Source organism: Anopheles funestus, chromosome X, assembly GCF_943734845.2.
Source record: "Anopheles funestus chromosome X, idAnoFuneDA-416_04, whole genome shotgun sequence".
Classification (NCBI taxonomy): domain Eukaryota; kingdom Metazoa; phylum Arthropoda; class Insecta; order Diptera; family Culicidae; genus Anopheles; species Anopheles funestus.
The window spans coordinates 14854848-14879618 of NC_064597.1; the positions used below are offsets into that span (position 1 = coordinate 14854848).

The 24771-nt window shown below is 43.3% G+C and overlaps 4 protein-coding genes across 6 annotated transcripts; 1 reads left to right on the top strand and 3 right to left on the bottom strand.

Moving 5' to 3' along the window:
* Positions 1–42: 42 nt before the first annotated feature.
* Positions 43–1060, bottom strand: LOC125772097 (mitotic spindle assembly checkpoint protein MAD2A). Its single transcript, XM_049443457.1, has 3 exons — positions 857–1060; positions 638–784; positions 43–556 (listed from the first exon to the last, which is right to left on the bottom strand). Exons 1-3 carry the CDS (start codon positions 918–920, stop codon positions 144–146), a joined length of 624 nt encoding a protein of 207 aa, XP_049299414.1. The 5' UTR covers positions 921–1060; the 3' UTR covers positions 43–143.
* Positions 1061–3812: 2752 nt separating this feature from the next.
* LOC125770811 (muscle-specific protein 20-like) lies at positions 3813–24762 on the top strand. Of its 3 annotated transcripts, none has more exons than XM_049440812.1 (5): positions 3813–3910; positions 4330–4676; positions 20087–20298; positions 23586–23706; positions 23787–24762. In XM_049440812.1, exons 2-5 carry the CDS (start codon positions 4653–4655, stop codon positions 23976–23978), a joined length of 549 nt encoding a protein of 182 aa, XP_049296769.1. In that variant the 5' UTR covers positions 3813–3910; positions 4330–4652; the 3' UTR covers positions 23979–24762. The 3 variants fall into 3 exon arrangements, with proteins under 3 accessions (XP_049296769.1, XP_049296777.1, XP_049296783.1); XM_049440820.1 differs by having other exon boundaries at positions 3830–4124; XM_049440826.1 differs by having other exon boundaries at positions 3835–3919.
* LOC125770802 (protein takeout-like) lies at positions 9176–12786 on the bottom strand. The gene is made up of 5 exons (XM_049440800.1): positions 11532–12786; positions 11326–11418; positions 10113–10263; positions 9893–10026; positions 9176–9814 (listed from the first exon to the last, which is right to left on the bottom strand). Exons 1-5 carry the CDS (start codon positions 11650–11652, stop codon positions 9501–9503), a joined length of 813 nt encoding a protein of 270 aa, XP_049296757.1. The 5' UTR covers positions 11653–12786; the 3' UTR covers positions 9176–9500.
* Positions 14076–16860, bottom strand: LOC125770832 (myophilin). Its single transcript, XM_049440838.1, has 3 exons — positions 16630–16860; positions 15171–15491; positions 14076–15099 (listed from the first exon to the last, which is right to left on the bottom strand). Exons 1-3 carry the CDS (start codon positions 16633–16635, stop codon positions 14917–14919), a joined length of 510 nt encoding a protein of 169 aa, XP_049296795.1. The 5' UTR covers positions 16636–16860; the 3' UTR covers positions 14076–14916.
* Positions 24763–24771: the final 9 nt, after the last annotated feature.

The following is a 24771-nucleotide window of genomic DNA, read 5'->3' on the forward strand; positions in this document are numbered from 1 at the left end:
TCTTTCTGGTGGTCTGGTCTCATTACAATGATACATAATAGATAAAATATGAGAAAAACAAGTTTATTGGTATGAAAATACGGTTGATGTTTAGTAACGATTTAATGTTCCACCCTTATATACGGCACACAATTTGTACAACTTTACTTTTCATTCAAACGATATACTACAGCTGTGTCGACTGCATTTACTCCGGTACTAAATTGTTTCAGCTTAACAGTTTGGCCATTCTTTATCTCAATACATTTGATATCCTCTTCGCAGAATTCGTTGTTCAGGTTTGGATTTTGCTCGAAAACACTCTGCGGAGTATAGAGCATTATGTCAAAGGAGCAGCGCTCTTCGAGACATGGCAGGAAGCTAACGGTAGAAATGATTTGTCTCATAACATTGCGTATCTCCGACTGAATCTTCGATAAAGGTTTTTCCGAAGGCGATGCCTCTTCATTCCCGTATTCGGGTTTTATGTCAAAATCCCAACGTTCGATTATCTCGCTTTTGTCCACCGTAATTATACACACGGTAACCTTGGTTATCATCCTTTTCACTATCAAATCTAAAATATGTATAAAAATATTGTAAGTAGCTAAAAGCATAAACAAACAATGTTAAAAGTAGTGCCAGTGAACAGCCTTACCTTGAACTTCCTTCATTATACGCTCGACGTAAGGTTTGATTTTTGCGTCGCGTGAAACCATCACTGGCACACCATTATATTCCTCCGGCAAAAAATCTCCAGACGGATAGAGACCTCGTTGGAAGATGATCGAATACACGCTGTACTCTGTGAAATTGTGTACCAAAACCCGCAATATCAGTGCTGATCGTACGTATTGTTTACTTTGCTAATACTCACTGAGATACTCGTGTATAATTGATGCTGAGCCTTCCAGCGTGATGATATGATCTTGCGTTGTCATTTTGCTGATTGTTTCACGAAATGAAATGTTAATGTGTAAAATTTACTCACAATACAGCACAACAATTCGGATTACAACTGTGCTGCCGGAGCTACAGGAATGCTGTTAGGTTAAATGAAATTTCATACAGACATGAACTGTCAAATGGTGGTCGACATAACTATGTCGCTGTTTGTCGACAAACCATAATTATGTCGCTATTTGTCGACGAACCATAATTATTTTGCTGTTTTTTTCGACTAGAGACATACGAAACCCAACAAGCGCGGGTTTTTTTTTATAATTCAATCATATTGTACAAGATTCAAATAAAAACCTTCGGTTTGGTATCATTGTAGAGCGTAACGAGCAATTAACACATTCAAACATATTTTCCGTGGGATTGCGGTAAACATACCGTGTTCTGGATCGGAAGATAAGGTACCGCTTTAACAAAGAAAGGTTCCGCCCTAGCGACAAAAATGACCACAAATTCATCCAAACTCCATATAAAAAAAAACGCCGATCCTCTAAAAATGACCGCGCTGTCCCAAAAATTCACGATAAGAGCAAAAACCTTCATTCGAGAACACGAAAATGTTCATCGTCTGCTCGGCCGGTCATTTGCTCCTACTCTTACTTCCTCTTGCCTTGCTGCTCGTACCCACAAGCGTCCGTCGTCACGACTACGATGAATTTTGCACCCTGCATTGCTTCTTGTTTCACACCCCCCTGACCCATATGCATCGCACACACACGATGTCCCTTTAAATTTTCTTGATTGTACTTGCCTCTTTGTCAAAACTGTTCTGAAATGAACGTGAAAGAGCATCGTCAAGCTGCGGTGGTTCTATTGATATGATTATTTTTTGCATGTTTCAAAACCTATTGCCGTTCGATCATTGCAAAGTATGTCGTCTTCACCACGTGGTGAACGATATTTTAACAACGCGTCTACGATATTTTAACATGAAAAATAATTTTAATGATAATAATGATAATGATTGTTTTCATGTAATGAAGATATTTGTTACGCTGGTATATTATCACCAACAATATCAAATTTTTGAATTGTTATTGAAATTCAGTAAAAACAATCATCAGCAGCACTTCTACAAAACAAAATAGATGACACGGCACATGATCTTAAAAGATAGAACGAAGATCACGAATGCAGCGAAGGTGCAGGTGCACTGAATGTGCAAGACAAAATATGATGTGATTAATTGGCTTTATCACAGAGTAAGAGAAAATGGGCCAGTTAACCAGAACCTAAATCGTTAGATGTACGACGAAATATAACATTTTTCGAAATGAAAATATTAAGCTATGTTTACATAAGCAATTAAAACAAAATTTAGAGATATCTTGCCTCTAATGTTAAAACTTTTTTTTAATCATTATTTATCATATGCTTTAACGAATGTACGTCCATTTGATATTAATTGATTAAAAAAAGATAATTTTTCATGTTTTCGCATATCTAGCATTGCATTCGATTAATAAAAAAACGGGAATGTTGCGCTTTGCTCATGAAAAATACGTCTTACCTCTTACATATTTGCACCAAAATCCTAAGAGTCGAAAGAGTGTGTAGACATGTTCACTCCTAGATCATGGTTGCAGAAATCTTTCCTTCCTCCGATTTTTTATATAACGTTCTTCGCGCGCGGACGAAAACCCAATTTTTGTAGTCCTGATCGTAGCGGCAGGACATTTAGTATAGGGAAACGTATCTAAATTGAGTTCAAATCACATCAACACATAAATTTTCATCCTTCAATTCCATCCATAGGCGAACAAGAAAAAGAGACTCTCTCACAACAGTTCAGTTGGTTGAGGTTAAATTTAGGCAAAAATATATCCCCCTCCACAATTCTACAGATGCAAGCGAAGCCTGGCGCGCATACAGGACATAAAAGGATAACGAAGAGAGAGTTATAAATAGAACATACGGCTGAGCCAATCACAACACGCGATTAGGAGGGGGAAGCGTGCTTAGAGCTACCCAGATAACAAAATTTTTGCTTTCGGTTCACGGCAGGTTACGATTCATTTTGTTCACTTTCGCAAAAGGTCGAGGGACCACGACACGTCGACCCTCGCCTCGACCCTAGCTCGACCATTTTCAAAATGAATATTTTGGGATGAATTTGTGGTCATTTTTGTCGCTAGGGCGGTAACTTACGAGTAAATCTTTCATTCATTCCAGTCGATCTAGCGTGACAATGGTGTCCGGACAATTGTCCTGGTTATGTATATAAATTCTTTTGTTCTCACATCGCCTATGTGCAGTGTCTTCCACATTGTTAAAATAAAATAATAAAATAATTTGCTACCAATTAGGTAGGTTTTTTTTTAAATTGAATGTATTGCACACGACGGCTTCGTGGATTATAATAAATTGAACAGGATGTACGCAGAAACAGGTGTCAATGACAGTTTTGTACACTTGTAATCGGGAGATGAGAAAAAGTACTCCGGTATGTCCCTCACATTAACAACAACGGCACGAACGTTAGCGTGCGTTAGCAAATCCAGATAAACTCGAATAAGAGCTAATAGCGAAAGATAGCGAAAGACATCCACGTGCAAGGGAGGAAGAGAAAGGGCTTAAACGGAACTAGCTGGTCCACAATGTCAGGTCCTATACGCATAGAGAAGCAGGTAGAAGATAGCAATAGCAGTGTTGGTAACTTCCAACTTGCTTCAGCCCCAACCCCTACCACACGTTCCCAAGATTTCCCAGTGCACTCCTTCAGCGCTGCGGCGGATTGGTTGTGACCCATAAAATACGATGGTATAAACGGACCGGCGCACGGTGGAGCAGATGGGCGGATCGCCCGTTCCGGGTACGATTGCAGCAGATGCTTGGATCTTGGATGGTACGTCTGATTGTCTATATATATAACACGGCCAGCGTTCCACGGTTTGCGCGTATTCAGTTCTCAGCAGTTGCCTTGAGCAGTTCGCAAACTCCGCGTAAACAAACGTCTCACCATACGCTGGCGGTAGGATTGGTTTGTTTGTTTGTTGTTTGAATTTTTCCTACCCTAGTCAGCTTCATTCGCCGAGCGTCTTCTGTTCCAGCCGCTCGTTGGGAAAATTTTTCCCCCAAAAACCTGTAACCCACGCTCTGTTAGGTTTTCCTTGCATTCACTACCGGGGGCTGTAACTTGTGCGCTGATTAAACCACCTTGTGTACGGTTGTGTATGTGTGCATAAGTAAGTCGGCTGTTAACGAGGGGGTACGGGGTGGAAATATTTCGGTACATGTGCGTGCGTGCGTACGTAGATTGTTTGCGAGGTTGTAAGAGGCTCAACACTATAGACACCAAACAATAGTGCCAGGTTCACCAAAAACAATCCTCCATTTATATGTGATCGGTGAAAGATTTATCCATCCCTTTTTAAATTTCATTCTTCTCAGGATATCATTTGCTAACAAGTGCCTATTGTGTTCCGGTAAACGCATTTTGTATGCGAGTGTTTTTCTGTGTGTTTGAAGTTTGGTGGCGTCCCGATACAATCATCCGCACGTGACGATCATCTCGTGCAAACGTGCCGAAAGCTCCAGTTCAAGCGCACAGCATCGGAAAAGCTGTTGCTCAACAATCAAACAGTTTGCTGTGGAGTGGACAACCATCGCGCTAAGCTTGTCGCTGTTCTCAGGACACATACAGGCCGATCGACATCGGTACCCGAAAAAGTTTTGCATTTGAATCATCTGCGAGTTGCACTACAGCTATCATCATGCCTGGACGTCCACTGTGGCAGGTAAGGGTCGTAGAGAAGTCGCTACGTCGATTAGTGTTTAATGGAGTAAATTGATGTTGTCACTGCCATTTCACCATATTTGGTCATACCAACTGACGCTGCACCAGCAGCTATAAGTGGGAAGGTAAAATGGATTAAAATTGATGTCTAGCGTTAGATTACTCGTCCGCTCTGGATATGCTCAGGTGGAAAGCTATTTTAGCTGACAGGTAGTGAAGGTCTTCGGAACGCTAAAAATACACGTTCGGTATGCGTTGAATCAGCTGTAATTAATACATGTTCGTTCGACCAAAATGCCTTCACCGTTTTGTACTCCGGTACTCAGGTGAAATGGACATTCTCGTTTATCGTGCCGATCGTGCCACTGTTCAAGCGGCGTATGATAGGTGATTCTACCGCCCGGCATGTCAACACTCCTTTCCCTACCATGGCATTGCCTCGACCTGCGTTATTAGAAGCTCAACCGATGCCAAAACGCAGACTGACTCATCGGCGCGGTCACTCTACCACGCCACGGTGGCCATGATCCAGTCGAAGAAAATTCCTCACCTTCATGTGAGCGTTTGTTTATGCGTTCGCGAGATCATCTCGTTTCGCTTTCTGTCCTCACTGTCCGAATAATGCTGCGGAATGATCTAGGCATCCCCCCTTTTGGGGGGATGCCTGCGAGGCACCCTATAACTCTTACTTTATTTATCGGTAGAAATCAACCATGAGTCACATCAACTGAAGCACATGTTCGCGCGTGAACGCACCTTATGGAAGCGTGGAGCTAAATTTAAATGTTCAGTTAGCGCGAGTGTTGGACGACCGGGCGAATAATTCAAAGGCACCACAAAAATTGGACGGGTGTAAAATATCGCATTTTCACATCGTTATCACAGTTGGCAGGGATTACTACGGCAAGTAGAATTTTCGGTGCTTCGCGTACTGAAAAATTACCGCCAATATTTCGTGCAGTACAAATAACGGAATTTGCCACCTTCGCTGACGCATCTCGGTACATCGTTTTTCACACCTAAGTATCCGCCTCGAGGGAGAAAAAAATCGTATCCCACCCATATGCGCTACATGCCTATGCAAAGTGTCCAGTTCCGCACGATTTCGTATCGGCCAGTTTTCCTTCCACCCCGAACACAAAACGCATTGGAAAAACTTCCCGCATTATGATTGTGCGGTTGTGCTTCCGCTGCCAGTTTGGACGCACTGATTGTTTTGCGAACAATTACATCCCCAATGTACAGAAGCGTAGCGGTGCGCAATTTAGCCATTTAACAGCAACAAAATGGAGAGTGTGAATAGTTCCTCTGACACATAAACTTCCTCCGTTGTTTTGCCGTAGGTGCACCGTCGGCAAAGTTTGAGCCAAAACAACAACAACAAAAAAACAGATAATCATTAATGCTCCAACACGAAGCAGCTAATGCATCCGTTTGCGCATCATCGATCGACCGAACCGATCTGCATAAAACACGCATCCAACCGGTGCAGCGAAGGGTACGACAAATGGGAAAGCTTCTTCCATACTCACACACACACACACACACGCCGGTATCACGCGTTTGTCACGGTGCACTAAAGATGGTGAATATTCATGCTTTTATGTATCATCATCGGCATCGTGCAACAATTCGCTTTTAATTACATTGGCCAGAGCGCCTCATCACACCTCTTTCAAAGCGGTGCTGATGGTCGCTCACATTGACGATGCCTTTTGATTGCACATATCATTAAGCATCATGGCGTGTGTCACTGTAACGAAAAAGAGAGTCACAACATTGATCTATTTTTTGCCGATTGAGAAGTATGCCATGTTAATTTCAATCGCTCTCAAACAACCCTATCAAATGTAATTTCCTCTCGTCGAAGATAAGAAAGATTTTTGGTCCATTTGACATTTGATGCTAATCATCGATGTTGACAAAGAATGTACTTACGCACTACTCTGTTGGTTCCGCTACTTCTAGTCATGCTATAAAATAACTACATTCTACACTAAACCCGTGTAACAGAGAATGCGTTGCAGCAGTAGTAATTACAGTGGAACGCCGATTATCCGTGCTCATCGGGACTCTGTCCTTGCCGGATAAGCGAATATCACGGATAAGAGGCACAACTCTTTTTATTGATAAATATTAATGTACAGTGTGTAATGGGTGAATTATTTTTCTAAAGCTAAATGTTAATATTCTTATTTAAACTTTGCAAAGTAAATCTGAGTTTTTTTTTTCAAATTTGAGCAAATTATATCATTCCCTATTGAAGCTTCATGCCATTTCTTGCCATCATCGGTTTTGCATTGAATATGTCAAGTCGCCTTCGGAACTGTCACGGATAATGAAAGAAGCCGGATAAAAGGTACGTGGATAATCGGCGCTCCACTACTACGTACTACGTTTTACTACGACTAATAAAGCTAGAAAGTCGACGTTATGTTAAGCTATAATCTGCTATAATAATAAGCTATACTAATTCCTTCCTATATGAGGATTTCTCCAAAACTAAAGAAATGGAAAATGTACATTAAACAGGAATGTGCACGAAGTATTGCACTTCTCTTTTCGCAGTGACAACGTGAGCAGTTTGAAGAAGCGTTACGCTGCATTTCATCGTACAGGTTGCTCTGGGCGCTTACTCCCATCAAACGGTCGCTGCCCACGAGATCGCTCGAGCAACAAGTAAAGGGGGGGCGAAAAAAAAAGATTAAACAAATACATCATCATTGTAATTAAGATGCACGCGGGAAGAAATGGAATGCATTATTCACAATCTAATGCACCGTGCCACACATTTCTATTGTCTATAAAACCATTTACTGCTCAATGCTTCAATCGATGGCGGGGCACAAGGCACGAGATTGGCAAATGGTAATGATTTCTTTCCACCTACACTGCTACGCAATGCGGTTCGCGTGCTTTGCTAAAGTGTTGGGGTTTTGTTTTTGCTTTACGGTTCTAAATTTAACCACAAGCAGAACGGCAATTTCCAGCATTTCCCAACGATTTTTCTGAGGTGTTGATTAGCTGTCCCAAGATAGGAAGGGGAAGGGGAGAGGAAGAGAAGGGTGAAAGTGGGTGTGAAATATTTTTTGGTTTAAACCACCGAGCACCGAGACCGGTTAACATCCACAAAAATTGATTGGAGGTTTTGCGGTTTTGTAGTTGTGAGTAACTATTACTTTATTTTTAGAACTCGTTTGCACGCATTGTGAAGAGATCGGGACTATCGCTAAGAAGTACATGCACAAGGTTTTCAATTGGTAACGGTTACGAGGTTAGAATGTGTTGCACTCCAACAGGCGTCCAGGCAGGTGCATTTGCACACATCTGCTACCCATAAAATCCCACAAGCCGTGTAGCGCATCTCCGGCACGGAGATGTGAGAAATAAATTTCACCTTAAACATCACATTCAGTTTTTGCCCTTTTTTTCCACCATTTGTTTCCAATCCCTGATTTGCTCGTGCGTACGTTTCGCTTGGTTGCGTTTCGCCATCGATGCAGAGCAATCGTGCAATCTGCGCTGCATAATTACTGCAATATTGATTGAGAGAAAAAGAAACGGGAGCCAGCAGCAAGATATAGCAAGGGGTGGGCTGGAAAATGCGAAAATGATGGCATTTGATGGCAATCCGATATCCGATAGGCAGAAGGGAACGGTCAGAAAAATCGGCGGTGCGGAAGGAGTAAGATCGATGGGTCACGGTGATGCACCGGTAGTGCATGATAGCAACGATTGTACGTTCGCTAATGCATACCGCTGCAAGCATGGGTTGAAGAAATTTCTCCCCATAAACCATCCGTGCATAGGTATGAATCGATTTTAATCGCACAACTTCTCAATCCGATTGCATGCGTAAAGTATAATGTTACCGGGCGGTTTAAAATAGGGCAATTCGCGCTCGGTAGGGTTTAGGTTTAGACAAACGTCTGGTGTAAATGAGTGAATGAATGCTATCACGAACAGGGTCGATCAAATAGTCGATGGAAAATTTCAAATTCCTGCATGATTTATGGGCATTTTTTAATTATTTTTTTTAATCCCTTTTTTTCTTCAATACACCTTTCTCTTCATGTTGATCGATAAAGAGAAGTGATTATCATAAAAAAATGTTTTTTTTAAGATAAATTATTAACAGCAGAACAATCTACATATTATAGCAAACGAGATCAAATTGTTCATGTCGACATGAATGAGCATGAAATATTTCACGCATTGCAACAGAATCGTTGAAACATTTCATTTTTAAAATACAATCACAGCAAACGAAAGGAACACGTGTTTTTGTTACTGCTGGATAAATACTTCGGACGTATTGATAGTAAACAAAATCGTTTTTTCCTTAAGGTAATGTTTTTTTTCCTGCTTCTTATTACTTACGAGAGGGAACTGTGACAACCTTGCTTCTATCAGAATTACAAGAAACCTTCGTATGTGTATACAAATATCAGCTAGCTACACTTTTCGTCCGCACTGTAGACAACAATCTACTGCATGAGATAGTACAGCTAAGAAAGGATTTTTCTTTTCGTTGATCCGTATGAAACGTTTTGCTTTTGAGATCTCGTGCTATGTAGGTGTAAGTACTGCAACAACGAAAAAAAAAAAAATCCCCTCTTCAGTCACCATGGGTGCCAACGATACCAAAATGATAAGTACAGTCGCATAGACTAATATTCCATACAACTATGGTTCAGCAAAAAAAAAAAGAAAAAGCATAATACATGGTAAAATCTTATTTACAGTACGCTTCACCAGTTGGGCAAACAAAACACACCCAAAAAAACCATTGCACCATTGCAAAACCAGCGGTGACGTTCCCACCTTACGAACGGGGCAGATCCGCCACAAAGTAGTCGGCCGGAATCTGGTGGAAAATGTTCTGCATAATCGCGAGCAGTATGTCCTCGATGGTTTTGGCAATGATCGGCTTCAGTGCCTCTGATACCGGGCGCCAGTTATCGTTCAGATATTGGTTCGTGCTGTCCTCCAGCACCTTCACACCCTCGAACAGGTTGCCCATGTGCAGCCGAAGCCCGGAAATGGTGTAATCTACCTTGGTGGCGGTAACGTTGTAGAACACGTGCCCATTCTTCTGGTACAGATTGGTCGTCGTACGCATAATGATGTCCATGCCACCTGTTTAGGCAGTGGTTTGAAAAATCCGAAAATTAGCCCAATGTTGATACGAACCGTTTGACTCTGCTCCCTACTTACTTGGTTCGAACCAACACTTGCCGTGTCCGTTCAGGGGAATCACCAGTATCCGGCCCTGCATGTGGTAGTTCCCTTCAAGCCGCATCTTTGGCAAACGAATGTGAGTTTCCCAGCCGAAATCCTTACTGCTGACACTGTGCCAAGAAGAAGGTCACAATTAGACAGGAATCCCATTAGGGGTTTTCTGCTCGGTATAGACGAGCACCATCCAATAGCTTACACGTTTCGGACGACTTTCGTGCTGGCAAAACCGGTGACCACCACCTTGGAGAGTGACGCGTTGACACTGACCGGTCCATCACCTTGCAGAATCCTTATTTTGCTGATTTTCATTGGATCGATCGTACCGACGTGCTCTAGCCCTTCGATACCTGTAAAGCGTTTCGGAAAGCATTCGATCAATGTCAGCTTGGTACGTTCCAGAACACGCAAACAAGCCTGAAGAGTTGCACGGATAGACATACTGCTGCGGTGTACTTTCTCGTGCTAGTTTCTATATATAAGTAAGCTAATAAAAAAAGTACACACCAGCACACCAGTAATAGGGTCGATGGCCGTATGGTTCTCCACACACTTTACCGGTATTACCAGCCCAAACATGGACGCTAAAAAACCGGTGCCCAGCATGCACGGTATGTGGTCACCATGTCACCATGTCATGCGTTAGGAGACTTTTCACATGCACCTCACCAAACCTCACCAATTACTCCAGTGCACCTTTTGCATTGACCTCCATCTAGATATCCTAAAAGAACCTAAACTTGTCTGCGTGTTTGGTGCAGAGATGCCTGCATACGGTGTAAACCGTTGCGTCTAACCTTGCGGCTGGACAGTTGCCAGTTTGCGCCCGCCTGATACCAATTGCGGTGGACACAGATTATTTGGGTACCGTTTGCGTGCTTATGCATGTATTGGACATAGCTGCACAGAAACGGGGTCGATAACTTTCAGCTGTCAAATTTTATCGTTCAACGCACCCATATTCACTGCAAGTTGTAGCGATTTTTGTATCCACTTACCCACTGGACACCTTTCATTTCCGAATGCAAATCTTGTACAGGAGTAAGTGGCCTTTTAACGGGTTTCCAGCGGTACTGATAGGTAGAAAATGCTACCCCGCCGCACAGTAGCAACGAGAATGATCTTATGAAATTCCATCGATCGATGGTTAGTGGTACGTTTCAGTTCAAGGCCTCGGCAAGATAGGGCTTTCGTGTGCATTCAGGCATCCAAATGCAGCTCAACTGCCCGTACCCGGCGTTCGTGCATCGTGGAAAACGGTGAAGGTTGAAATGGCAAAAAATGAGGTTACATGCATGTGTGTACAGTTCCATCGGCGGATAAAAATTTTTCCTCCGGTGCCGTCTAAACGCGCGAGATACTCGCTCCAATAAGAACACGCTGAGTGTTGGATGAAGGAAGAAACTATTTACCGGTTACTAGCTTGTCGAATAGTCCCTGGACGGACTCGGTGGAACACTCAACGAAGTTTGGCTGATCGAACCGGCATGTCTTGATGAATTCCGCTGTACCAGCAAATCCACGGGATGCGTATTGGTGCGTAGGAAACAGAAAGAATAATTGATTGGGTAAGAGAAATTCTGACAGGCTTTTGTTTGGGGTTCGGTTCGGTGCCTACGCTTCGTATCGAACGGCATATCAGCGGATGCGGTTGGTATCAAAACAATGGCCACACTGGCTAGACACCAAAGAACTATCCATTGGGATGCACTCCAGAAGTTCCAGCTCGTTGCAGACATGTCTATGTCTAGGTTGAGGAAGATTCGGCGTTGGTTGACGTTTATCCGGACTCCTTATCGGCACGTTGAGAGTCGACACAGTAGTATTGGATTGATGCAGCTGTACACACTAGGCTCTTCACGGCAAATCACATACACCGCCTTTATCAAGCAAATAGCTAAAAGATGCGTTCACTGTTTCTAGAACTCTTTTGTTCCGTCACCCTTTGTGCTTCTGTCACTGAAGAACACGTGCGCGTAACACATCCAGAGCAAGTACGGAACGGTAAGAATGGTTTTTGATTTGTAGCACCACGCAATCTCAGATACCAGTCACCTAGTGGGCACCGAGCAACCGAGAGTACTATCGAACAGCAGGCGTCTGAAAGCTCAACAACTTTGGTGGCACGATTTATATAAGCTTTATATACCTTGGAACCGATTTGCCGTACAGTGTGCAAACGATGCAATCAGCAAACGGTACTCTACTCACATACCCCGTACCCTGGGCCCGGTCAGAACAAGCCCTCGCTCGCTCCACCTCATTAGAAATCCATCCCTACTCCACATGCCCCTTCCCATCAACGGTGCAAGATGGTTGCACCGTGTCAGTGAGCAAGAGGTTAGGTTTTTGCGGTTGTAAACGGTAGCGTCGCCACATTCGATCACCTACCCGCAGCCTGTACGGTTTCTTCTCCGCTTCCGCTAGAACACGAAAATCTCCCTCCACGGTGGAAAAACTGCCACAAAACCGTCTACCAACTGACTGCATGCTTGCTAAAAAAACGCGTAATCTTAAACGCACGAAGTTTGTGAAATATCACACAGCATTTGCACTGGCTGCCTCCTTCGCAATTCTTCTGGCCAAATCCGCACATCATCCCAGCTGCGTTTAATTCAACTCCTCCACCCGATTGCAGGTCCCTCCATTTTTTTTTTGTTTTGTTTTGGGGTCATCCATCCAAACATCGCTAACATCGATTGCACATTGCATCCGGATCGGATGGCACGACTGGTAGCTTGTGTCGAGTCACGGCGACAGCAAAGGTCAACGGCTTTCGGTGGCCGGTCCAGTGCCGTGACAGTGTCATCCGGGCTATGCATGCGAAGTTTCCGATTTCCCGACCGTCTACCATAGGCCGACCGACCAAAAAGGCGGCAAAATGCAAAATCTTGATTTCATCATCCGGTGTACCGGTTGATCTGTGGGTAAACTCAACTGCTGCTACCGTACGATGCAGCAGCATACCGGCGAAGGTTATACCGTGCCGTGTAGTGATGCGCGGGAAAAATTATGCAACCATGTTCTTATGACAATGTTTTCGTGTTTGTTTGTTTTTTTTTTTTGCTCTCCCTCTTTAGCTTTCTGTCGCCTTAGAGATACGGTTAGTGCCGAACAGGTGTAATCTACTAGTATTCCTAGGGTTAGTCAGTTAAATGGTTGACGATTAATAGTGCGTGACAGATTGCTTGCGGAGGTATCCAAGTATGCAAGTCGTTTCGTACTGTTAAAGCTTGCAATTAATCCACCAATTAAGCACACCACGAAAATGCATCTACTCCACTATATCTAGGAACTCTGGTCCTCCCCGCCCTTGCAACACTTTGCACTGTTCGCTTGTGCGTAGTGTGATCTATAACATCTGACAACACTCGATTGACCCATTCCCATCACCTTGCATAAATATTCTCGCGCGTAGAGCTAACGCTCCCCTCACCGAACGGGGAAGATCTCATGGCGTATGCGTTTATCATGCGCAACGCGCAACCTTGACGCGTAAAGATGGCAACACTGTCGAAGACACACACACACACATTCATTTCGGCGCCAGATTGTTTGTTTGAAGTGGCCTTGATTTAGGTTTTGGATCGGAACACCTGCTGTTTTGGAACGTCTTTTAATGGTATTTTGCACTGGCGTCTGGTAGGGTTCTAGAGATTTCTAACGACCCCGTGACAGTTTAGTAATCAGTGCTCTATTGTCGTAAAACTACACACGTTGCAATTATTTTTGTTCAATCATAAAACTGGACCTACCGCTGGATTGGACGTGGAGATGGAGGCGTCTGAGACCCCAGAGGGTCATGCATTCGTGCTGTGTAATGTAGCTGTCTAGTACACTATGTAACAGGTGATAATAGAGAAGAACGAAGGGAAAGAGAAGACCGTGGAGCAGATAGGACTGATAACTGATAATTAAGTCACGGTAACTGCAAAGAGTTCGGTTCCAACTTCCATCAGCTTGTCATTCCGACCGGTAATAATAATCTGGCAGTCGTTTCGTTCCAGCAACAGCGGTGATGTAATTGCGTCCATTACATGCACAATATTCTTATGAGTGGCTTTGCTGCCGAGACGAGACAAATTGTCGTTGTTACTACGTTTATTTCAATTCCGTTAAACCCCGAACAAGGAGTCGACGAACGAAAAACAAGCAATATAGATTAGTGTTATATATTATTTATTTGTAGTCCGTACGCCATTTATAATACAATTGCCGATTGCTATGAGAGGAAAGGTGTTGTAATGTTATGATAGCAAAAGCAAAGCGCAATAAAACAAAACACATTTCATACTTCGCACAGAGGACTGTACGCACCGTTATGCTCTTGCAGAACCGACTGCATTCTAGACACAGTTCTATCATCTTATTTTCGGCATTCACGCACTTAACTATGGATAATTGCTAGATAAAGGTGCCGATGAAATATGAGATTATCGTACGAATGACTGTGTGCTTGTGTGTTTGTTGTTGATTTTTAAGAGCCTTTAATAGATTTGCCCTCCTGCGATAGCTACGTCCTTAATGTGAAGGTTAGATTTGGCGCGTAGGTGTCATAGGTTGCGAGCGCAAACCGTTCGGCCGGGCCGGAACGATTAGTACGGCTACGGGACTGGGGCGGGTGGCGATTTGTTCGTGTATTTAAAACCCTAAAAATAGCAATGATGCACATATGACGGATCCTCGAAGATGAATTTGTGTAACGCTAACTGAACGAATGGACTTTTCCCTTCCACATCTCTTTCTGCTTCACTCTCTCACTCTCTCTCCCGCTCTATCTTTTTATCTTTCTCTCTAATTTTCTGAAGCAATGGGTGATGGAAATAGAAGAACGCGAATGAGTTGATTTTGTTTGTTTTGTTTGTACATAAAGAAAACACCAAACAGACGGATACGGACACGTGCTCCCGGATACACTAAAAACGAACCGTCAATGTGTTAAGGCGCATGACGGTAAAGAACCACTTTAGGGGGTCCAACAAAAAAAAAGAAACCGCGCGAATCTACATATGACGGGAGTTGCCGAACGATCCCAAGCCTGCCTGTGAGGCACCTTTGTTGTAGCCCATCTGTAGATTCAGCTCACCGTGATGAGCCCGCAGCTGCTCATCGGAGAAATTGCGCTCATTCTTGTCCGCCATTTTGGGACCAAGTGTTGGTCCATTGAATTCCGGGTGCTTTTGGGTCTGGAAGTATACGGTACGGAAGAGGGTTTTAGAAACTTCCACAAAGTTCAGAGTGATGGTACGCAACTTACAATTCTTCCGAGCGAGTACAGACAGAGCGTCACCTGCGGGATGTTGCGCCGCTCGAACAGATCCGCCGTCTGGAAGATTTCCTCCTCCGGGACACCATACTTCTTAATGGCCGCCTGGAAGCGTTGGATGTTTTCCATCAGCTGGAAGTTTGTGCCACGCTCCTGTATCTTCTTCACCGAGCCCGGTGCCATCTTGTTGATCAGCTTGCAGAGCACAACACCATCCTTCAGCACATCCTCGTACGGACCGGGCGGCAACTTTTCCCCCAACACGTCGCTGATCCACTGCAGTACTTCGGCTTCCTGTTCCTTGTTGCGGGGCTAATCAATGTAAAATGAGAGAAAACGAACAACAGATAAACAATTACATCAACAGAAGGCAGCCGCAGCTATAAACGCATCCGTTCGCGAATTTTTTGAACCACACCAGCGTGTGCGCGAATGTTTCTGTTTCTCGGATGATGGGAGATTTTCCAAGATCTTGATGGGTTGGTAATGTTTTTCCATCAACGTATGGCCCCCTTCTGGTACCTAAAAATAGAACCTGGCCACGAACGACTTTTCATGAGCAGTTTTTTTTGGTTTTCCATCAGCCGGGTGCGCATGGAATGCTGTTACTAGGTCGAAACTTTACTATCGCTAAAGTAGGCCGGAGTTAACCTTCCAGAAAATCTTGCCCCAGGTCTTTTTGAAACCTCAACCTTTGAACTGTTGAACAGAATATTATTTCGGGAAACATACATAATTGTTCAGCTTGGACGTCTTGTTGCGCCATTTTGATTGTGTGCAACGGTGACCAGGTGTTTAATGGCCCTTGTTTCTCAATGTCACTAGGCGTCATTATACAGTTATTACAATCGCCATTAGATATTCTTGCAAAACCAACAACGCCTACGACTACTGACGACTTTACCTAGACGTCGCTAATTATATTACTTCGCGGACCATTGACCGATACAGTGAAGGAAACACGTAAGCCTGGCCGAGGGCTTGGCAGCGTAGCGGATTGATGTCCAATGCATTTGTTTCAGCTGGTCGTTTTGTAAACCATTAGCATTGTACTTGGATTGCAAACTCGCATGCGCACCAGTTATTGGCATTCAACGTTTGATGGCCATTAGATGAGCCAAAGGCATTGGGAAAACTCCCGCGACCAACAAACTAATATCTCGTCGGTTTAATGCGACATGACATATCGACATGACATCGATCACTACGCAAACTGCTCTGCTTTACTGCTGGAGGCATCATCTTCAATGCAGATGATGTTCAATTCGTGCTGAAGTTTCGCGTGTATTTTGCTGGATCTCACATCTCCAGTAATGAAAGTCGTACTCAACTGAAAATGCAAATATTGTGTTGGAAAATCCCACTTTTGAAAAGCCATATCAGTTAGATGGAAAATTTGAGGAGGAGGAGGACGAGAGACCCTTAAAGGAATTAGTTAGTACACACGTACCGCCATTTTTAATTTTGATTGTTACGGTTGATTGATCGTAGATAAACTGTTGGAGTAAACACCGCGTTCAAAAGCGGATTTCTACACACTTCACAGCAAAACACTGCGCGAGACAAACAAACACAGAAACACACACACTCGTTCGAACAGAGCAGGTGGAAAACTCAACACGGTTACACCCCAAAAAATTCAGTAAGATCGAAGATGCTCGCGGTACGCCGACCTGCGCTAGACTGTGCCGGTTCGACCACGGGTGGGCGAATTTTGTGTCGGGCTGGCAGAAATTTTCGGGCGTTCGGTGATCCAGGCGCGTGTCGCTTCGGGATGTGTTTTTCTTTTTCTTCACACCACCTTCCTAACCTTCCCTTCAAACGCCCTCTCCAACCAGACTCCACCGATGGCGGCTACCTACGGTCATTCGGATCATTCCCTGTACATCCGACAGCCGTCCGTTCACCCACCGAACACAGCAAGGGGTTGAATTCGTTGGAAGCCAGCGTGCACAGGTATAGGTGCAGACGAAGGAAAACAGCGAACGGGAGCAATATTGCGGATAATTCTCGCAAGCATGGGTGCGCTTGCGCAAGCTGATTTAAGCTTTGTAAGCGATCTCTGTAGCCAGCAGCCAGTTTCGCGTTCCATTCAAGATTATATTATCCATTCAGAGAAAAGAAAAACAAAACGGCAGTTTTATACGCGTTCACAAAACGCCCATCGTAATTCCAAGGAAAAACAACATCGTGCCGTTAAGAAGTGATGTTGGTGGTTGTTTTTACCTTGGTGAGGTTAAGAACCATTTTGGAGTACATCGGCGAGTGGTGGAGGTTATATTTTTCCAACATAAACATTTAATGCAGGATTATAGCAGACGAAAGCATGTCCAACATGAGTGTCATGAGGTCATAATCATTTTCTAGAAATTTATGATACTTTTCAAAGACACAAGATTTTGAATGTTTTTTTCTTCTTCCAAAGTTTAAATTAGAATCCTCAATTTCTCGCCCAACGCTGGAATCACTTTTTGGGCGGATGGTTGAAAGTGAAATAAAGTTCCCTATCGATCTCCATTCCCATCTGAATGATCTGACAGTGATGTCGATCGAGCATACACTTATATCTCAGGGACATTTTCCGACTGGAGGTCGTCGAGGAGGAAGACAGTGTGGTAGAGTTTCGGATCACTCCCACAAAACCGGATGAGTGACGTCAACGCTGGACGAACGATTTGACCTATTGCGCCATTGCGCCTGCTAGATAGGCTACGATCATATACTAATTTTAATCATCGGCACCACCGCCTGGGTACAAAGTTTTGTGTGGAGCGTCACAAGGGACCGTGGGTAAGCAGGAGGACTAATCGGCGACGATTCGGAACCAACGCTTCGGGCAGACATGGGTGCGGGTGAGAGTGTGGACCAGAGCAGATAGTATCCTCAATGACATCATCCCGATTTGGCGGGCAAAACATCCACGGGGCCGGGGGTGAGGGGTTTGCAACAAGTTAATTTTTCCCCTTACGTAGCGTCGTTATTTGTTTACTTGCTCTGGTTGAATTTGTTGCTGAACGTTCGTGCGTCCGTAGCCGTAGTTTCCCGGATGGGTTGGAACACACGAAAGACAAGCTGTAAGTTTTCCGGTTTGTATGGATGTTCAAGGTGACAGCGCATCAATCTGCGGTTGGTTCGAATTTTTGATAAATCATTCGAGTGTTCCACTAGGTGTAACTGTCCAATGGTGTTCGTCCACTGCAAACAACAACCACAACAACATTAATACTCCACGGTAACTCCACGGTAAACTATTCCGGGAAAGGTTGCATCCACAACCGAAGCGTGAATGAAAAAGGGCGCAGAGTATTAACTGATGTCGTATCGGCGGGAAATTAATTAACCGATTCGCACCTGATTGCAGTCACAACACTCGCTTCATACAGCAACCATTCCATTCCCGGTGGTCTAGATGTTTACCTTCAAGCAGGGATTATAACTTAATCCAACCACGGCCACAAAGGGCCACATAACCTCTACACCGGACGATGAAAATTGTACTGCGCGGTGCGCGTGGGTGACCGAGACGCATGGCGACGGGGGGCCGTTGCAGAGCAGCACGAAACGACATCCTTCGCAACAACCCGTCCACCCAACCCCATCCAGCTTTCCAACGTGCGCGCTAACTGGGTTGTTGGTAGCAATTGGAACCGTTCGGTGTGATGGATCTTAAAATAACGAACCGTGAACATGGAGGGCAGCGTTCGGTTATTTGTTCGGTTTTTTTTTTGCCAGAGGGCGCTTACCACACGGCCACCACACCACCGTCCATGTATTATTCTTTTCTTTTTTACGTACGTTTTTTTTTTTTGCTTTCTTCCACTCCCACACGTACGTGACACGGCACAGTGAAGTGTTTGTCCACAAGCGGACTGGTTGTGACTTTGTTTTTCCCACCCGTTTGCAAGAGGATCGGAACATGGTGCCATTTTCCCTTTATAGAACGGTTGTGTTGTGCGTAGGCCATGATCTTCGGGCTGCTGTTCGGGAAGGCGCAAATGCAATCACAATACATGCGGCCCATCAGGCCGAACTTAACGATGTGTGGCAATGGGTTTTTCATTTTATTTTTTTGTGGAAATTTATCAACAACAAGAAAAAGCAGCCAACGCACATGAACAGCCAGTTGTACCGGTATAGCATTATCGGGACAGTGAACTTCGTACGGGAATTGTAAACGCATGACTGCAGCTCCAGAACCGAGTTCAGAAAGCAAACTTTTGTTGCACCCTTTCTCCTCCCTATTCTCCTCCCATTTGCTTTTCTACGCAAAACAAAAAATATTAAAAAGTAACAAAACATGTTTAAATTCATTCCTTCATTTTGTACAAGAGGGCAGTAAAAAAAATGTTTTCCCGCCAAGAAAAAAGAAAACTCTGGCGTCGTTTCACTTTTGACAGTGTCAGTTTATATGGTTATGGGCACAGCTTCACACGCGGCGCCCACTTGAGAACGTCAAACCGCTAGGGGCTGCTTCGAAAAAGTATTATGAACCGTTTCCTACCCGGGTCACATGCGTGCAGGAGGTGGATGTGCTATAAATTATGCGACACGAACGATGGGAACGATGCTGTACACTGTTGTGCAAACAAAATAATTAATTAAATTAAATACATTTATTTGCTTACAGTAAATATGCAAATATTAATCGTGTTGAGGCGTTGTAAGTTTGTTCTGAAAAGAAAAACTGCTGTACAACCGTTTCCGAATCGTGATGGAAAAAAAACGAAATCCCTTTGGAATCGAAACACGTTTCAATTTTGGGTGCCTTTTTACTCGTTTCGCATGCGTGAAGGAGTTGCGATTATTTTGATGGATTCACAATTACATTTACTTTACATGAAATTAACTCATTGCATGAAATTATTTCAGACACACAAACTAAAATTGATTTTTATATTCCTATAAAGGTTGCCGGTAAGCGTGATCGCGATCAGGAGCGTGAGGCGCAGCACTGGATCGAGACGGTGATCGGGGAAAAATTCCCTGCCGGCCACGTCTACGAAGATTGCCTGCGCGATGGCATCCTTCTCTGCCGGCTAATGAATCGCCTGTCGCCGGGCATAGTGCCGAAGATCAATACGTCCGGTGGAGACTACAAGATGATGGACAATATTAATCAGTAAGTAAATTGTTTTTGCTCTTTCATGCTGAGATAAAGACAATCATTTTCCCAACAAATGGCAAATAAATTTCCGACAGATTTTTTACCGATTTGGTCGCAACATCGAGAACGGTGCATCAAAATAACGCAGCCAACTTTGCGTGTCAGCCACCAGAGCAAAAAGTGGCAATATCACTCGAAACGGTTAAAATTCGTCCTCGGATTCGGTTGATTCGTGGTTCCATTTTTACCAGGATTGCAGGTACGCGGGAGCATTCCATTTGTGTATTGCGCCTTCTGGTTGCAACTGGCGAAAACGGACGCGATTCAAACGGTCGGTTGCGAAAGCGCGTTTTTTTTCCTGCTGGGCAGGAACAGGTCTGGCGGTTTCTTCTATTCTTCCCGTGAAAATGGCGCATGAGCGAAAACACCATTGAAACAGGAAATAACCGACATGCTGCGCATTTGTACGCGGACAGCATGCGAACAGAGGTATTGCTTGTTGTGAAGGCTGCTTGCCGCTGTAAGTTGGCACAGTGTGTGACGAATTTGGTGACCATATGGCGGGAACTATCAATTTTTAAATTTATCAATTTTTTTAAATTAATTTAATTAAATTATTTATTAAATTATTAAATATTTAGCTTATTAAATTTTAGTATTAAATTAAATTATTACTACAGATTAACATTTATTTTTGACTTCAAATATGCAAGTTTCCTATCACTCACACAGGACCAGGGTCACTTGTAATTGTGATCGATACAAAATCGATAAAATATTTTTATGTTTGTGGCATTAATTTAAAACATTTCCAGCAGTGTTATTCCCTTTCAATCCTATCTAAAAAGTTGAAAAAAAAATCGATTAAAAAATGAAATTTTATCTTGTATGTTTTGTTTGCCGACAGCATGACACACACTGTGCGCATATTTGTAGTCAGCGTGACCAGATTATTTTCTTCGTTATCGGAAGGAAAGCAAAAAGTTTATCGATAGTTATCGGTATGATTCCAATTCTAAGTCGTGTGACCTTGGGGTGCTATTCGTTGGGATATTTAACCTATTTATTATTCGCCCTTCTTATATTTCTGGTACACCGCATACAAGCTACGTTTGGTTTGCAAACAATATATATTGCCATGAAAAATGGTTTTGGACCCGCATTTATGTCTTCTTGACCAATATTAAGAAAATTCTGTGATTTTCGGTAGGATTCCTGAAAAAAACGGTAGTTTAAGGGTGCTCGTCTGTGAATCGGTAAGAATACAGATAAATCGTTAGTTCTGGTCACACTGTTTGCATTGGCCCGCGCTTTGCATAGCCACGCCCCTTTATGTAACCTTTCGCATGTGGATCATGCGTTCCTGGTAGCATTCAGCGTTTGCGTGCTACAACATGTTTCAACCTGTAGCGGTTTGCCGATTGTTTTTATAGAAACTTTGAGCTGGGCAGCTACAATCGCTTCTTTAATTTGCTGTATAGCGAGTGTAAGATTCTGCCAAATCCTATAAACACCGTGCGACCGAGCGTTTGTTGAACGTTGTATGCTGTGCAGGGCAGAAACCCGCCCCCCATTGCTGCCTGCTACGGTTGCTGCGACCATGTTAAAAGTCGTGGTAAAAGTACCACTTGCTACGCGCGTCAGAAAGCGCCAAAATGGTTACGGCGCGCGGTACATACACGTTTGCCTGGTAGTGGTCCGGTGGAGGCGTCCTGTTAGGAATATACGTTATGGTACGTGTGCACGAACTGTAGCTATAGCTATAAAGCGAAAAAAGGAAAGCAGTTCAGCCGATGGAAACGTTTAGCGCCCCCAACGGAGCTGAGAACATCATGTGATTTCAGCCCGTTATAGCTATATCGTCCGTCCAGCTCCAGGCGGCACTGCTAGATTTGGTCCGATTCTGTTCGCGATACGGTTCCGCCGAGCGTGAATGACAGAAATCCGGTCGAACCGGGTACCGTTTTTACCAGAGTCGCATGCCTGATAGCAGTCAGCGTCTACAATGACTTCATGATTTCGCGTACCGAAATCGTTACGACCAAAATCCGGTCGAATAAGGTACCATTTGTACTGGGTGCGCATGTCTCGCGAAGGCTACATCATGGCAGTTGCTGTATCGCGCGCGTGAACGAATGAGTCGGCCAATGTCGGCAAACGGAAGGAGTTTTATTTTTATACCGGGCATTTTTTTGTACGCGTCGGTAACACAACCGATTGGCTTATGGTAACATTTATCCACAAATGATTCGTAGTGTTTAATTTTTAATATGTTAGCAATCAATTCACTACGTTCCGATGCTGGAAAATATATAAAATAAAATAAAAATATTATAGGAGATTTATTTTATCGCACTGGAAGCTCGGTTCGGCTCGTCTAATTGCGCAGTGCTATATAAAATTTGTGGCACTGTGCTCGGTGTCGAAATCGAAACAGGTCGCGCTGTGTAGCATTTGTATCAGGATCGCATGCATGAAGAAGTTGGATGCCACTGTCGCGCTTAAATCACTCTACCGTACACCTTTACGGACAGTGGCCGCCACTGTGTAATGAAAAACGGGAAAATGAATACAACATGAAAACAGAAATATTTATTTAAAAATTATTAATAATATGTTACATTTTCATTTAGTTCAACGCTTAATTCTGGTGATTTCAGGGATTTATCATAAATTAATCGAGGATGAATTTAATAAAAAACAAATTGAATATTATATAAAGTATAGAGTATAACGATATATTAATTTAATGATTTATTCACCAAGAATTAGTTGCAATCTGTGAGATGTTTTTTATTTATTTAATAAATAAATAAATTTATCTCTGAAGCTGAAGTAGTACAATTATCACAAGGCATTTCCTTCTTGTCCTTTGCCTTATCCTCAGTTATGCCGGGTATACTGGGTTGGAAAAAAAAATTAAATTAATTTTAAAATATTAAACAAAAATTTAATTTAACCATTGTATAAAGCGATACAATTTTTTTTAATGCACGCATCAAATCAAATTTATGTCCAAAAATAGATTGATTTGTTAAATGATGAGATTCGCAACAGTTTTTATTATTGCCAATTCCGTCTGTTTCTACGATCTTCACCCGTTCTGATGCTGCGCTACAAAATGGTGTCGCAATGGTTGCTGAACTCCTGTTCCATTGCTTATCGATTGCTCTCACAGCCTGTGCGAGTGCCGAAAGTTGATGCAAAACCGGTCTTCATATCGTTTCTCACCAATACGCTCACGCATCAATCGACGTCCCTTTTTTTTCTTTGCTGATAACCTTTCCTTTCCCGTCTGGCAGGTTCCAGAAGGCGTGCATCAAGTATGGCGTGGCCGATGTGGACCTCTTCCAGACGACCGATTTGTGGGACCGCAAAAACGTTGCCCTCGTAACGACGACCATCTTTGCCGTTGGTCGGGCGGTAAGTAACGGAGCGTGTGTTGTTTTCACACGGTTACATGAAGCAAGTTAACGCGGCTCCGTCTTTTTACCGTTCCACAGTGTTATAAACATCCGGAATTCCGTGGACCGTATCTTGGTCCCAGACCGGCTGAAGAGAACCGGCGTGAATTCACCGAGGAGCAGCTGCGTGCCGGCGAGGGATTGATCGGACTGCAGGCCGGATCGAACAAGGGTGCTACCCAGGCCGGTCTTAACTTTGGCGCCACCAGGAAGATTCTGCTCGGCAAGTAGCCGTTTCCATCGGGTAGGATGTGGAAGGAAAGAAGAAAATGGAAAAGAAAGCTAAACAACAACAAAACACCAGAATGAAAGAAAAACTAACTTTCCAACAGCTTCACGGCGGTCCTTTGGAAGCGTGACTTTCTACAAAACACTAATCATTATTCATATCTGTTCTACGTTAGAAGCTACCACTTTCTGTTCCATCCACGGTACTAAGTCAAGGGTAAACCGAGCGATTAAGAGCATGCAGAAATCATCAAACAAAAACGGCCAACGGGGATGCGTAAAAAACCCGCACTTAAATTATTGTCTTATTTATTAAAACCGATGCCGCAAAATGATTGATTTCGGTGGAAAAAAAAGCTTAAGGCTGCGGAAACCCAGATATAAACAAATAATCTCAACTAAGAACTCCGAGAATGGACGGTGGTGAATAAGCTTTAACTAAACTTTCTCTCTTCTATCTTTGTCTTTCTCTTATGCTAAAATGCATAATATGTTTTCCAAACAGCACTAACTGATAATGAAGTAATTTTTTATATATTTTATTTTATTTATTCAACGATAAAGTATTATTCGGGGTAAGCGTTTCTTAATTCCATTTGTTTTCCTCGGTCGCCTTGCAACACTCATTTATTGTGTTACGCAGGTTCCCTTTATTTAATATTGCTTCTAAAGAAAACCCCTCCTTTCTTTGCTAACACGCTATTCCCGGCGACTAATCGGTATCTACATGGTCGGTTTATAATTTTGTTTTTCTGACAAAAATAAAGTACAATATTGCCTTTCTAAACCGTTTGTT

Coding starts and splice junctions, on each gene's coding strand:
- LOC125772097 (XM_049443457.1), bottom strand. CDS start 920: ATGACAACGCAAGATCATATCATCACGCTGGAAGGCTCAGCATCAATT. Junction 785..856: donor AATTATACACGAGTATCTCA/GTGAGTATTAGC, acceptor ACAATTTCACAG/AGTACAGCGTGTATTCGATC. Junction 557..637: donor TATAATGAAGGAAGTTCAAG/GTAAGGCTGTTC, acceptor TACATATTTTAG/ATTTGATAGTGAAAAGGATG.
- LOC125770802 (XM_049440800.1), bottom strand. CDS start 11,652: ATGTCTGCAACGAGCTGGAACTTCTGGAGTGCATCCCAATGGATAGTT. Junction 10,264..11,325: donor ATTCGACAAGCTAGTAACCG/GTAAATAGTTTC, acceptor AACGCTTTACAG/GTATCGAAGGGCTAGAGCAC. Junction 9,815..9,892: donor CAAGTGTTGGTTCGAACCAA/GTAAGTAGGGAG, acceptor CTGCCTAAACAG/GTGGCATGGACATCATTATG.
- LOC125770832 (XM_049440838.1), bottom strand. Junction 15,100..15,170: donor TGTACTCGCTCGGAAGAATT/GTAAGTTGCGTA, acceptor GTATACTTCCAG/ACCCAAAAGCACCCGGAATT.
- LOC125770811 (XM_049440812.1), top strand. CDS start 4,653: ATGCCTGGACGTCCACTGTGGCAG. Junction 4,677..20,086: donor CTGGACGTCCACTGTGGCAG/GTAAGGGTCGTA, acceptor ATTCCTATAAAG/GTTGCCGGTAAGCGTGATCG. Junction 23,707..23,786: donor TCTTTGCCGTTGGTCGGGCG/GTAAGTAACGGA, acceptor ACCGTTCCACAG/TGTTATAAACATCCGGAATT.